This window comes from Meriones unguiculatus, chromosome 6 (assembly GCF_030254825.1).
Source record: "Meriones unguiculatus strain TT.TT164.6M chromosome 6, Bangor_MerUng_6.1, whole genome shotgun sequence".
Classification (NCBI taxonomy): domain Eukaryota; kingdom Metazoa; phylum Chordata; class Mammalia; order Rodentia; family Muridae; genus Meriones; species Meriones unguiculatus.
This window is the reverse complement of record NC_083354.1, coordinates 112,917,168-112,931,551: the sequence shown is the minus strand read 5'-3', so window position 1 is coordinate 112,931,551 and position 14,384 is coordinate 112,917,168. Positions and strand designations below refer to the sequence as shown.

General features: G+C 42.8%; 1 protein-coding gene across 4 annotated transcripts in view; it reads right to left on the bottom strand.

Annotated features, from left to right (window-relative positions):
• The window catches only part of Cpa6 (carboxypeptidase A6), a 286,143-nt gene that overhangs the window by 97,826 nt on the left and 173,933 nt on the right, over positions 1 to 14,384 (bottom strand). For 3 of the 4 annotated variants that reach the window (XM_060385867.1, XM_060385866.1, XM_021644441.2), the window contains exon 3: positions 4,071 to 4,195. In XM_060385867.1, the coding sequence (XP_060241850.1) occupies positions 4,071 to 4,195 (125 nt within the window). Of the gene's footprint in view, positions 1 to 4,070; positions 4,215 to 14,384 lie in introns of all 4 variants that reach the window. The other variant, XM_060385868.1, reaches the window with a different exon arrangement.

Below are 14,384 nucleotides of genomic sequence, written 5' to 3'. Positions count from 1 at the left end.
GTAGAGGCAAGTCTAAGAGCATGACTCGAAGAGTCAGGCCCTTTGTTCATCAGTAGTATTTCGAGATGTTAGAGACCTTTGGTGATTCTGACTGTGGCAGGTGGCTTAAAAGCTTTCTTTTCGTATTTTATCTTCCAAAGAGAACCTGCTGTTTATGTTTTTTTTTTTTTTTTTTTTTTTTTTTTTTTAAAGAACAGGGTGTCTTTGCTAAGTGACATGTGACATTTAGGCTAATCTATATAAGTCACGGAATGAAAAGAACCATCTAATGTACTGAATACATACTTTTTGATGCAAAACAGTTTACTTTGGAGCCAGACACTGTGAGCTGACTGGCTTGCTATTTGCTGATTTCCCACTGCAGACTGAACACCTAACCAGAAATGGACAATTGATTTATTCCTTTTGTTTTACTTCTGTATTTTGCAGTTGGAAATGTTAGAGAGAGGTGAGGTGGTAAAAGATTGCTCGGTTTTCTTGGTAGCTGCCTATGAGAGCTCAAAATTGTGAGTGAGAGTAATTTGTCAAGCCAACCGTCGTCTTTATCAGCAGTTTTTCTCTTTCCAGAGATAAGAACTTATGGGGATTAGCTGTGTGACCTGCAGGACTGCAATATCACCGAGGCAGATTTGAGGAGCCAATGAGAACCATGACAACTTCTAAGCTCCCTTTGTTCTTGGAGAGAACTTGGATAGCCAGGAAGGAGCAGGTCTGATTAGGAGGGGATACAGTAATAAAGATTCCCGTGGATGCCGGCAAACTGCAGGCATGTTTGCCTCTCAGTTCCCTTCCTGTGGAATTTCTTTCTGTCCTATGAATGAAAGCTAGTTAGTCCACACCCAGAATTCTTGTGACAAAATCTGAATGTCCAACTTAAAAGGTCTCTGGGGTGGGGTTCCATGCTATAATCACTTTAGCAACTGAAAAAGTTCCCCATAGTCATAAAGACGGTGTCTAACACGGGCTCTAAGATGCCAGTCTTCAACTAGAGAACAGTAATAATTTGGCAGTCCAACCCCATTTCTTTTTTTGTCAAGTAGTTGAGTGGAAATCAGCAAGTTGAGAAAGCTAGTTACCAAGATGAGTTTTCTAAACCATTCTACTTTCTTAGTTTTTAATAAAAGATTGTGATTCTTTCCTTGTTATATTTATTTGAGCGTATGTCTTTGGATGAATGCATGCCTCTGTGTATGTGTGTGTGTGTGTGTGTGTGTGTATGAGTGTAGGTCAAAAGTCAATTTGAGGGAGTCATTCTTTTCTTCTACCATGTGGGTCCTGGGGCCTGAACTTAAGTCGTCAGGCTTGTTAGCAAGCTCTTTACCCATTGAGCCATCTTGCTGTTCCTAGTTAAGATTATCTCAACTGGACACAGCCCTCTAATGGTGACAATAGCCATTAAAACCTTTTCAAATGATGTCATTACGTAACACAAAACTACTTGCCCCAGTTTCCAGGCTTGGAGAGGGCTCTCAAAATGTTAATTTCTCTACCAGTTTTTCAGGTATCTGTAAGATTTTTTTTTTTTTTTTTTAATGGAAGAGTCATCTCATTGAATGGGTTGACCACCCAGGGAGCCAGCAACAAATAGTCACATTACTTCTGCTTTACAGATCACTACAGCGATACATTCTGTATGGTTGTACAGAGTAAATGATAATCTTTTGAAGATACCCCAGGCTACAATAATAAAAGTCAATTAAAATGATCTCTACCTACTGTGCCTATGGAATTTAATTGACTCTTTTGTGTTATTATCTTGAGACTAACAAAATGAGTAATTTTAAGTTATTGTTCTTCATGAGGAATCAACTGACTTAAAATACTTATTTTCCCCCGCTATTCTCTTTGCCACAAAGTGTGATATTTTTTTTCCTCTGTATCAGTCCCACGTGAACTATAGTTAATAGCAGGAAGTAGAGGCTTGTTAAACTTAGCAGTATGTTCTTTTCTACTGAACAATAATTAATGAAGTATGTGAGTTGCCACTGTGTACCTATAGATATACTCAGCAAGCTTTTTCCCACTAGGCATTCAGTGTCTCAAAGCTTGCCTTCCGAGCCATAGAAGTGATGAACATGTGAATGATAAAAACCATGGCTTTCTGCACAGCTGTGGTTCTGTTCTAGAAGCACAGACAAAACACCTTTCTACAAAAAGCGTGCCAGTGCCTTAATAAGCTGTGGATGCTTTTCTGTTTGTGTAACCAGGGTTGATCTTGTCACCAGCCACAAACTTTCTTTTTCTAGGATTCATCACTTTCCTTAACCCGCATTTAGCCAACATTTTGTCAGAATATCGTACCTTCTCGTCTGTTCCCCTCAGTCATGTTGTACTGGTTTCTACTATAAAGACCTTCTTACCTTCCTCGGTTCTTCTATGTTTTCCCACAATTCCTCCTAGAGCCCCTCCCTTATCCAGACTAGATACCACTGATAAACACTCGGATCCTCCCCTTGCTTATCACACCAACCTTTCTAAGTTCCTATTTAAGGGACCACCAACCCTCTGTCAATGTAATACCCTCTTGTCGGCAGCAACCAGCCAGCCGTTTCTCTGTTTCTTACTTCTGTGTTTCTCCTGGCAGTATTCTTTAGAATCCGTTTCTCCGCATCTTGTAAATAATTTTGTTTCTTACTTCAGAAAACCACCAGCTCCATTTCCTTTCAACTAACAGACTCTCCTTTCTGTTATCCTCTTTTGGAGTGAGTGGGAAATGGGGTCTTGCTTTGTGCCTCATATTGGCCTAGAACCTGCTGTGTACCCCAGGTTGGCATAGAATTTGTATTCCTCTTGCCTCAGCCTCCAGAGTATTGGTGTTATAGGCATGGACCACGATGGCTGGCTCTGTTATCTTAAATCAACCCATATTTATTCCTTCCCTGTTAAAAGATAATGTCAGATTCCAACTTCTCTGGCATCACGAGTGTCTCCCTCCTTCATGGTCCTTCTCCCAGGTTATAGAAGTTGCTCCTTCTGGCACAAATCTCAAATCTTCTGAGTGGTCACTGATGCCATGTGCTTGTGGCCACCCCTTGCCCTCTGCTGTCCCCTTATTGTAAACTTCTAGGAGCTAGGTTCTGCTCGGAATCTGTCACCTGTCTGTCTCTCATTCTAGCAACATAATTTCTGTCACCAAATCCAGAGACGGGTTGGTTCCTTTCTTGTTAGGTATCACGGCAGTTGTGGGCCATCCCATTCACTCTGAAATCGTTCTTTTCCTCCTCAACTCCCATAACCACCTTGACTTACTCTCCACTGCTGCAAGTCTTCATTTGGAAACCGTAGGAAAATGCACATTGATTCATGTCTGTTTGCTTAGTCTTCTTCCAAGCTAGAAAACTCAGCGTCCTCCTCTGACTTTTCTGCCTCCACCCGAGTGAAGGGCCTGGGTAGTTTTACCCCTGGAAGATTGTCACTTGCTGCTTGAACTATTTCTGTTTTCTGCAGTTACATTTCCATCCACAAATACGGGGCGCTTTTGCTTATATCCTCCAGGGGGCAGCACTACCTACAGCGTTTTGGGCTCCCCCAAACCTGCATAAAATAACCTGCCCTCCCTCCGTACACCCCTCCCCCCAGCCTCACCTATTTTTGTTTGTTTGTTTGGTTTTTTAATTCTGACAACACTGGCCCACTGTGCAGCCTTCTTTTGCTTGTCTTGTCTCCCGCTTCCGGTAGGTCCCCAGTCTTAATTGTGTCTTCTCTGCTGCGGGTCAGGCAGCTGCAGGAAACCATTTCTTCGCTGCCTTCCCTGTGGCCTTTTTAGCATTGCCAGGTGGCTGCCCTTTCTTTCTACAGTAAGAGACTGTGTTGACATTGGTGACGTTGGTAATAAAATAACATGTCTATGTGGTTGCTCCTGTTCCCCATTAGGCAAATAAACTCTTCAAAGATGAATGCACACCCAGATGAACACACACCCGTTAACTGTCTCACGGTGAAATACCACCTAAATGAAACCCTTTCAGTAGCTCTTAATAAACAGCCCGAATACAGTCACCATTCAGTTGGATTTAGCACAAATAAAATTTGTAGCGAATTGAGAAAAAAAAAAAAAAAAGAGTGCTTACTTGTATTGGATGCGGGTTTCCTGTAGGAAGGCTAACAGGGTTCTGGAAGCATTTTTGGGAATACGGACATCAGTGACTGTCCCCTCTGACACATAGGAGATGCTGCTGGGCTGCCACAGGTCCACCTGTAGTGCAGGAACCAACCTATAATTCACATGCAGCGCAGGTCATGTCACGGCGGCAAGCGCATGATCTTGTTTGAAAACAGGAGCAGCAAACACAAGCAGAGTAGGCCCAACGCTTCCGCCCTCACGGTTAAACTCTCATTCGCTCTGGCTCGCTTGAACTTGGGCCCAGGACTTCATCAGAGTCATAGAATCTGATCTTAATTCATAATACATTCAAGGCAGAAGGTTAGAAAGTGAGGCGATGGTTTAAAATTATTATTTGACATCTATTGTATAAATGCTTGAACAACTTTAAGAAGGAAGAAGGTATAAACTGTCCTCTTTTCTGCCACGTCAGGGCTATATTCGGTAGCCCCGTTCCTCACTTGTATGGCGCTGAAGTGGAGACGGGCTTTCATTGCAGGGACAGAGAGGTTACCTGCTTTCTGTTAGGCACCTGACCCCTCCACTAGCTTGCAAGGGCAAACCTGCGTCAGCTAACCAACCAGTCCACGGTGTGGGCAAACAGAAGTGTGGGGCTGGGAGGGGGTCATTCCCGCCATCTCTCGGCCCCGGGCAAGGGTACAGCTAGGGCTGCATTACACCGTCTCCAGTGTGAACCAACTGGTCTGAACCAACCTTACAAGACTCCAGAAGAAGGCTTGACAGCCTCCTAAGTTAACTCATAGCCATGCCCAATAAGATCACCAGGCATTTTTCTTAATCCTCCTGCTGATGGATAGTTTCATTTTTTATTCTTGTTCTTTTCCTTACTGAGGCCATTTTCTTCCCTGTGCAAGATGGTTGTTGGTACCTTCACTCACTTTTGTTACGTTAGAATCCTTTAACCAGACTTGCCATGTCTTTAGCCCATGGCAGGCCCAGACTTTTGATAATAAAAGCAATAATTTGCTGTCAAAGGATACAAAGAGATTCTACTTTGTATAGGGGCTGGAGAGCCATAGGTGCACAAAATAATATGAATCATCACTCCAGAAATAAGTCTGTAAATGCTGTTTTCCTGAGAGACATGCTAAACCAGAACCCCCATCCCACAAAGGGTGCCTTCCCCAGCGGTAAGGAGCACGGACACGGAAAACTTTGTAGAAGTCTAGCATTAGACAACTGATGCCACTAAGCAGCATGGTGTGACACATGTGTAACTCCAGCCATTTGAGAAGCTGAGGCAGGGGGACCATGGATTGAGAGCAGCTTATTTGTCACAAACAAATAAGCAAACAATATCAACAAACCCCTAGATGGTCAGAAAGCTTTGAACGAACAGGAACTAACAACAACCAAAACTTATAAAATCTGCAACCAAGATCTGGCCACATCAGATGAATAAGATTTCAGAATATATAAAAATCAGCGACAGTTATTGCTTCTTTAAGATTCTTAAGTTAGCATGCCCAGTTTCCTCATAGAATATGTGTACATATGTCCAAGTAATTGTACTTCATCCCTGTTCATACCCTTTCCTTCTACCATCCTCAAATTCTCCCTGCTACTTCTTGCTGCTCCCTTTCCTCTTCCCAAGTCACTGTCCCTTCTGCTTTCATAGTATTGCTTTCTACTTCCCACTAATAATCCTGCTGTAAGATGTCTTCTTCCTGTCTCCTTTCACTCCGAGTAGTCATCCCCTCACCCACCTATAGATTTTTCATATGGGAACACGTAGTGCTTTTCTGTCTGAATCTGGTTTACCTCTCTTAACACAGTCATCTCCAGTTCCATTAATTTTCCTGTATACATCAGGATTTCATTTTTACTTACAACATTTCCATTTTTGTTTTATTATGAAAAAAGCTTCATTGTGTTTATGTGGTACATTTGTTTACCAATTCATTTGTTGATGGACATCTGGCCTGGTTCCACCTCTTGGCCGCTGTAGAGTCTTTTGGGCATATGTACAGGAATGGTATAGCTAGGTCATTTGATGTTTTCCTTTTGGGAACGTCCATAATGATTTTCACTTCCTAAGTTTACATTCTCAAATATGTAAGAAACCCAAAAGGTTAACACCAGCCACCACAGTAAAAGAAGCCACACAGTCAAAGGCTGGGCAGTCAGATCTGACTAGCTGCTTTCCCAAAGAAGAAACACAAATGGCCAATGAATAGTTCATATCCAGAGGAAAGGACATCAGTATAACAGAGATGTCTCCATCCCCATGTTCACCTCAGCACTGTTGCAGCAGCTAAGGAATAGAGTTAACACTGATGCACATCAACAAAGAGACGGATAAGATGTAGGATGTGAGTTAGCCATAAAGAGAGAACTGTTACCTGTGTCCAAATGCTTGGAGCTGAAAGATGCTGTGTTAAATGAAACAAGCTATTCGGGGAAGTTAAGAACGTCAACCAAAATAGAGAATAGCGATTTTTAGAGATTAGGAGAATGTGGGGACTGGATAAAGTGAGGCTTGATGATGGGTGCCAAAACAGTCACACAGAAGGAACATGTTCTATCGTTCCACAACACAGGGCGAATGCAGCGTAAGGTGTCCTATTCTGTACTTTATGAAGACATAGAAGAGAAGTGAAGGGCTCCAAACCTAAACTGATGAGAGAGATGTGTTATTTACTCTGCTGTCACCAGTGCATACTGTATGCATGTGCCACACTGCACAATGGACACCATTAAAATATACATTTAACACAGGCATAAAAGTTAAGCCCTAGATGTGTTACCATTGCTGTCTGAAAAACAGAAGTGGGATGTAGTCAGGACAAAGTTCCACTAGATGTTTCTAGGTAAGATGAAGAACAGCATGAGATTGCTTCCTTATTCTGGGCGAGTTGAATGCAGAGATGGGTTTAAGGGTTCAGGGTGGAGAGCAAGAAATAAAATTGAGATGATGAACAGAGCAGGATGCTTCCCAGCACAGAGGCGAACAGGTGGGGGTGGAGTCTCTAGAGTGATGGCTCTGAAGTCTGACTCCACAGGAGCGAATCCAAGCTCCACACGTTAGCGCATGTGAGACGTGGCTGAGCTCCCTAACCTCACTGGTTCTCACAGTCTTTGCTGGCAAACTCAGACCAATCAACCAGTCCCCTTGATCAACTAGGCTTGCCAGTCTAAGTGGTTGTGATTTTCTGTTGTAATGGAAATTGGGAAGATTGTAGAAAATGCAGGGTGAAGCCTAGAGCTTGACAACCTGGGTGTGAAGCTGAAATTATCCCAGCTCTCTGTGCCTCAGTTTCCCAATTTACAAAGTCAAGTTATGAACAGTGTATTTCCCATAGATATTTGAGGTATAAATTACTCATGTGGCATGCTTGGAATTGTGCTCGATGCATTAGGAATTCGTGAAATTATAAACAATTGAAAATAAAAAATATTCTAATTCAGTCTGGCTCTACTTCCATGGTGTCCTAGCCCTTCTGCTACATTGCTTCTTAGCCTGGACTCTGTGAGAATGGTCCCACCTGTCTGTCCATCCCCTGGTCCAGGCATCACTAGGATCTCATCTTCCCATAGCCTTTGGGTGTAGGCATTTGCCATGTCCCTTCAACTTGTGACAGATTGCCTGCCTCCCAACTGCCCAAAATAACACATAGAGGCGGCGGAGAGGAATGTCCTGATTTACTATATTTATTCTAATTTTTTGTTGGTTTGAAAAAAAAAGACTGCTCTCTATTCGGAGTACTTGTATTTCACAGGAAAGGTGTGTGTGTGTGTGTGTGTGTGTGTGTGTGTGTGTGTGTGTGTATGTGTGGTACCTGCAAAGACCATAATCAGATATCAGATCCCCAAGAGCTGGAGTTATATGTGGTTGTAAGCTGTCTGACATGGGTATTGGGAACCAAACCCAAGTTCTCTGTGAGAGCAGGAAGCACTCTTGACCACCAAGCCATCTCGTGAGCCCTTCCAACCTTATTTTTTTGGCACAGGTGAGACAAGGTCTGTCACTGAACTTGGAACTCAGTGTTTAGCCAGACTGACTGGCAAGAGAACCCGGGGCTCCTCCTGTTTCAGCAACCCCAACTCTATCTTCCTCACTGCCAGGGCTGCTGGCTTTTTCACATAGGTACTGGGGACTCAGCTCACACCCTCGTGCTCATCCTACAAACACTTTACACACCAACCCCTCCATCAAGCTTCCACAGGGAAGGTTTGTGAGGAAACTGGTTACCAACTCAGTGTTTGGTCAGCACTTGATTTAATTTACATAATGGTATTAATTCTGTCCAAGGGCTCACGAAATCTTAATGTGCTGGAGTGTGCCTTTTCCTGTTTACTCTTAGAATTGTCTTTTTGGTCTTGCCCCACTTATCCTTCCCGAATCTTATTTTAGAATCTTTGTCTACTGTCTCCTGGGAAGCTTCTTTGACTGCCAAGTTTAGATCAAGCACCTTTGAAATCTGCTTTTGTGGAATTCTGTTTCTTCCACAGTCGACAACTTTTAATTGTATATAATTTGCATGATTGCTATATTTGCTTCCCAGAGCTGCACTAATAAGTTGCAAAAATGGGGTAGATTAAAGTTGACCAATTCTTTGGGCCAATATTACAGTTATCGGCAGAACTGTGCTCTCTCTAAAAACTCCGGACAGCATCCTTGCTGGCCAGTTCCAGCTCCCCTGGCTGCAGCATTCCTTGGCCATTTCTTCTCAGCCTCTGCTCCTGTTTCTGCATGGGCTTCTGATGTGGCTCCTCCTCATTCTGAGGATGCTTGTCTTTGAACTTTGGGCAGTCTGGGCGATCCAGCATGATCTCATCTGAGATCCTTAAACACACCTGATAACACCCACAGGCTTTGCTTAGGACAGAGATGAGTCTTGTTAACTGGTTTTGAGAATTTCATGTCTAAGTACAGTATGTACCCCTTTCTCTTCCTCCTACTGCTCTCTCCACCTTCTACCCTTCTCAAGTTCATGGGCTCTTACTCTTCAATTATAACTGTCACGCATGCACACACACATTCTGTAAACATAAGTTACTGAGACTGTTTGGTGTTGCGCATAGGGGTTTAGGAATCAGTTCTTGGGATTAACTGATTTCCCCCTTTACCAACAGGTGATGCCTGCAGTGATTCCTTCTGGGGGCGAAGCTTTGGGAGGAACCAAATTGCATGTCAATCAGGGCATGCATTTTAGGGCCCTGTTTAGGCAAGCAAATTGTTGGAATTTTCTGAGAACAGCAGCCTGGCCATACACAGAAGGCGCTATCTCTTTGAAGACATCTTGTCCTGGTCCTCTTGGCTCTTAGAACCTTTCAGCCTCCCTTTGAGGTTCCCCGAGACTGAGGCATAGCGGTTATGCCAGTGTAGAAACTGGCACTGGCTGGCCTACAGGAGGTTCTCTGATTTTGACAAGGGTGGCTTCCGTGGTGAGGGCTGAGAATCACACGTACTCACGGAGAAAGGGTAGGCACTTAGAATGCAGTTGGGGGCTATCTGGTTTAGGTCTTTTTTTGAAGGCTCCTATTCAGCCCTGTAAATTCATTACAGAAATGTTTCTTTCCCGGTATCTCAGTGAGAGTGGAGACTGGTGCCTCACCCGCCCATTCTCATCTCCCCAGTTTGTAAGCCAGAGCTGGATACTTAAGACACTAAATGTTAGGGTTAGTACATCTGCTTTCTCTTTAAGACACACACACACACACACACACACACACATACACACACATATGTATATACACATATTTCATATATTTATTCATTGTTTGGGAATTTTATGTACACACACTATCTTCTAATTAATATCTACGTCTATCCACCCTCGTCTTTTCATTTAACTATAAGCTATCTTCAAGATTTCTCTACTTACCAAGAGATCGAGAAAGTGGTCCATTCAAATGTAATCCATGGCTCCCACGAGTGAATTCATAAATCCTTACATTTGATGGTGTTAATGTTTGGATACGTTCATAGACTATGATACCCTTTAGGTCCTGGGATGGCAGCATCCTTTTCAGGCCTCTTCATAATAAAGTGAAAGAAACACGTAGGGTGTGTGTGTGAATATATGTGCATGTGTATATTTGTTGAGTGTCTGTGTGCATGTGTGTGCATGTGGTGTGTGTGCACACATGTGTGGGTGTGTGAATGTGTGCGTATGAGTGAGTGAGTATGTGTCTGTGTGAGTGTGTGTGCTTTTGTGTATATGTGTCTGTGATATGTGTATATGTGTGCATCTTTGTGTGAGTCTGTATGTGTGTGCATGTAGTGAATGTGTATACATGTGTATGTATGTATGTGTGTGTGTGTGGTGTACATATGTGTGTGAGTCTGTATGTATGTGCATGAGTGAGTGTATATGTGTATGTGTGTGTACATGTGTGTGGTATACATATGTGTGTGCATGGGTATGTGAGTCTGTATGTGTGTGTGTGCATATGTGTATATGTATGTGTGTGGTGTATGTGAGCGCATGTGTATATGTGTGTGTATGTGTGCATGTGTGTGAGCCTGTGTATGTGTGTGTGCGTGTGTGTATGTATGTGTGGTTTTGTGTGTGTGAGTGTGTATGTGTGTGCATGTGTGTGTGTGACTATGTTATTTGTCCTGTCCTCTGGCTTCTGGGTGGGAAGATTGGCCAGGGCTTGTCATCTATAAGGCAGAGATGTGTCAAAAGTGGTTGAAATTCCACTAATTTTACCCAGCTTCCCCTTTATCTTTTCTCTTTCAGCAGACAAGCAATTTCTACTTCTCTGAAACAGCCTTAGTGATCCCAACACCTCCCTCTCCGATCCGGAAACTCAGGCAGCTAAGTCCTCCTAAATTCGGGGTGCTTTTTGTTTTTTTTTTGTTTGTTTTTGTTAGGCTGTTAAAGAAAATAAAAACATACTAAGAAGTAATTAGTCACTCAAATAACAATTTTGATTATTTAGGACCAGAACTGGCCCATTTAAAAAAATGGTTATACCTTAACAGTTGGGACTGGATAATTTATAAGTGAAAGCTTATTTTGGCTCACAGCTCTAGCTGAGATTCAGAAAACATGTCAGGACTCGGACTTTCTGTTGCTTTAACTTGGGCCGGGAGGAAGTGGGCGTGCACAGAGGAGGCCACACAAGGTGCGGGCAGGGTGCAGAACAGCCCGCTGTTGCAGGAACTAACCCGGGCTGTGAGCGCTCACTCACCAGCAGCAGTTTAGTGCCCTAGAGGGGGGCTAAGCCTTCCAGGAAGGGCGTTGCTTATTTCTTGATGCTCACAGTGCAGCCTTTTCTAAAGGCTTATGTCCACCAGGAGACACCATGTCCAACTGAGGGGCCAGGCTGGCTTTCTGAAGATAATCCCCATCTACTTAGGCTGTGTGATAACTAATGGTTATCGGACACAGCATTAGGTCGGGGAGCCTTGGAATATGGGAGCTATGGCATTCGGGTTTCTGGAATGAAAATGCAGACCTGCACCACACCACACAGAAAGAATTAAGAATCTGATTTTGTGCATGCATCTTTCTGTAGCAACACAGAACTCTTCTTCATGGAAATGATCTAGTTCCTGCTCGTTTTCTGCCTTAGACGTCACTGACGTTCTCACTAAAGGTCCCAAGAACTTAGCCATCACTAACAAAGCTTATTAGAAGAGGGAACTGAGAGTCTGCTATTCTTTGCTGGCTTCATAGGACCTACACTCAGAGCTGGGGGAGGTGGCACAAACCTTTAATGCCACACTCCTGAGTTCCAGGCCAGCCTGGGCTACACAGTGAGACCTTCTCTCAAAAACAAAACAACGGCAAACAATAACAAAGCAGCAACACAAAGCCAGAACAACTCTACCCAATTGCACACTGGTGCTTTTTAGTCTGATTCTGTAAAGGAGTGAATGGATACAATCACGGAGCACTGAGTTCAAGTTCATTTGAAAAGAAGAGCTCCTGCTCTGTGTCTCACCAAGTATCCGAGGTTTTGTGACTTTTAACAGTGAGGACACATTCATGACATTTGATCACCGTGTTCAAAGTGTTCATTTGGTGTTCTCAACAATAGCATGATAATATAATTACATTAAAAATAACTGTGTCCAGTCTAGGCCTTAATAAGAAAAACTACTTTGGATTTTGTTATGCATTTCATCTTTCAGATGTTGCCTCATGAATTCTTCTGTATAACTAAAGAAATTAAACAAAACTTATATCTGGTTTAATAATAAAAAGATAATCCCTTTTGGGGAATAAAAGATGGCTACTCCCAGACTGATTCTATTTAAACTTCGATACTTTACATTTCTGAGTCTTGATTTTCTTAATTATCATTAATAAGGTTGTTGAAACACACAAGTTCCAAGTAACCCTTAAACTCTGTAATTATCTAGGTTTGGCATACTCTGTGGAGTAGAAATGTTTATATTCCTTAAAACTATCTCTCAAATCCACCCATTCTTCCCTCCTCCTCTGAGAGTCAGAAAGAAGTATTCCCACTCAGTAATCAGTTCTTCTTGGCTTATAGGTCACGGACGATTAATAATATATGAGCAAGATAATGATTCAGTTCTTTTAAAAAAATAATTGCAGCCCCTTTACTAAAAAGCATGCTTTCCCTCCCTAAAACTATGACAATGAAATGAAGTCAGTACCCCCTTTTCCTCCACCAACTTGGTGGATGTGGAAAGGCAGAGAGGGCTGGATGATTAAGGAACTGGATCATCACTCTATGAACAATCCCAGGGGCCTGCAGAGCGCTCTGCTTCACACTTGTCTGTGAGAACAGGCTGACTTCCAGAGGTTCCAGCCATTCACTGTTTCCTGAAAGCCTGGGAATCCCAGCCACTCAGCTAAGGGTGGGATTTACAAGATTAGTAAGATAACTCTCTGCCCTTAAGAACCAAGCCAATACCACACACAATGTGATTAATCTTCGAGGGAAGACACATCGTGTTCTGTCTTATTTGGGGAGGTGGTTGCCCAGGAGATCTGCTGCCAGAGGATAATGCTTAATGTGAGTAGGGATTAGCTTGGCAAAGGTAAAAAGAGGTGGGAGTGAGAAGCCTCCTTCCAGGCAGAACTCTGCTGGGTCAGGGATAGATCAGAAGGGAGAAAAAGAGGGTTTCCTTACAGTGCTGAAGTTTTCTGAGCTTCATGGCTCTGAAAACCAACGATAGCTACATTAATCCTATTGCTCCATTGTCTTCCCCACGAGGCTCACAGCGAGCTCAGATTCCCCTAATGGGTACTTACCACCAATCCTGATGCTCCAGATTCCCATACTGGCTTCACAAATAGCTGAACTTCTCACACACAGTAGCCAATCTGGCTGAAATTCTTGCTAGCATGACCGAAGCTTTGTTATGCCTCATTTCTTCCAGGACTCTGAATTTTTTATCAGTCCTCAGCTTGGATTAGCATTGGTCCATTAGTATCAACTGATCTTAGGAGACCAGCTTCTTTGAACCACTGTCTGGTCCCACCTGTTTGTCCTACTTTCTGACACTCAGTTTTTTTTTTCCCTGTTACTTTCCTTTCTAAAGGAAATCCTGTCTGCTGATTTTTTTTTTTTTTTATATATGTAGGACTCTGGGTTGGTATGCATTCTATAGCAGTAGTCAGTTTCTTTCCTTTCACAACAGTTCTCTTTGATCAATCTCAGACCTGAGTTTGGATTCGGTTTTTATTTGATGGAATAATGCATGAGCACGCTCATGGGTTATTTGGCGAGTTGCAAGTGCAGAAGAAATCCTTGTAACCAACTGCTTTTTAATTATAATGACAGACCATCTTGTTTCAGGCAAAATTTAAAATGGTATTGTCACCTAGGTCTCCCATAGGACCCACCTTCAAAATAACAAGACCTCAAAAGAGAGATGCCAACTTTATTATTGATTAAACTAGGTGCAAACTTACGGTAAAACATTAAAGATGAAAAGCAGAAAGAATTAGCTGATCAGGGAGAGCAAAGCTACCCAGGAAGACCATGGTTTGGCATAAAAATGATTCACTGAAGCTAATGAACATGGAGAGACTCAGGGGTTGATGTCATTCTGGAGTCTGGGAGACATACAGACTGTATGAAATGGCCAGTTAGGATTCTAAATTTTCCATGCCCACTCTTAGGCACGCCCTCATCCAAATCCTCAGTGTAATATGTTTACAGAAGAAATAAAAATGGAGGGGCTTTAAACGATACTCTAGAAAGGCAAAGGTACAACATTCAAGGAAAAACAACTATGTTTACTTAAAATATATACAGTGATTGACTGTGGTTCTCACCCAAGCAGCAACCCTGAAGGCCAGCAGGAGCCTGGGGAAAGTGCACCACT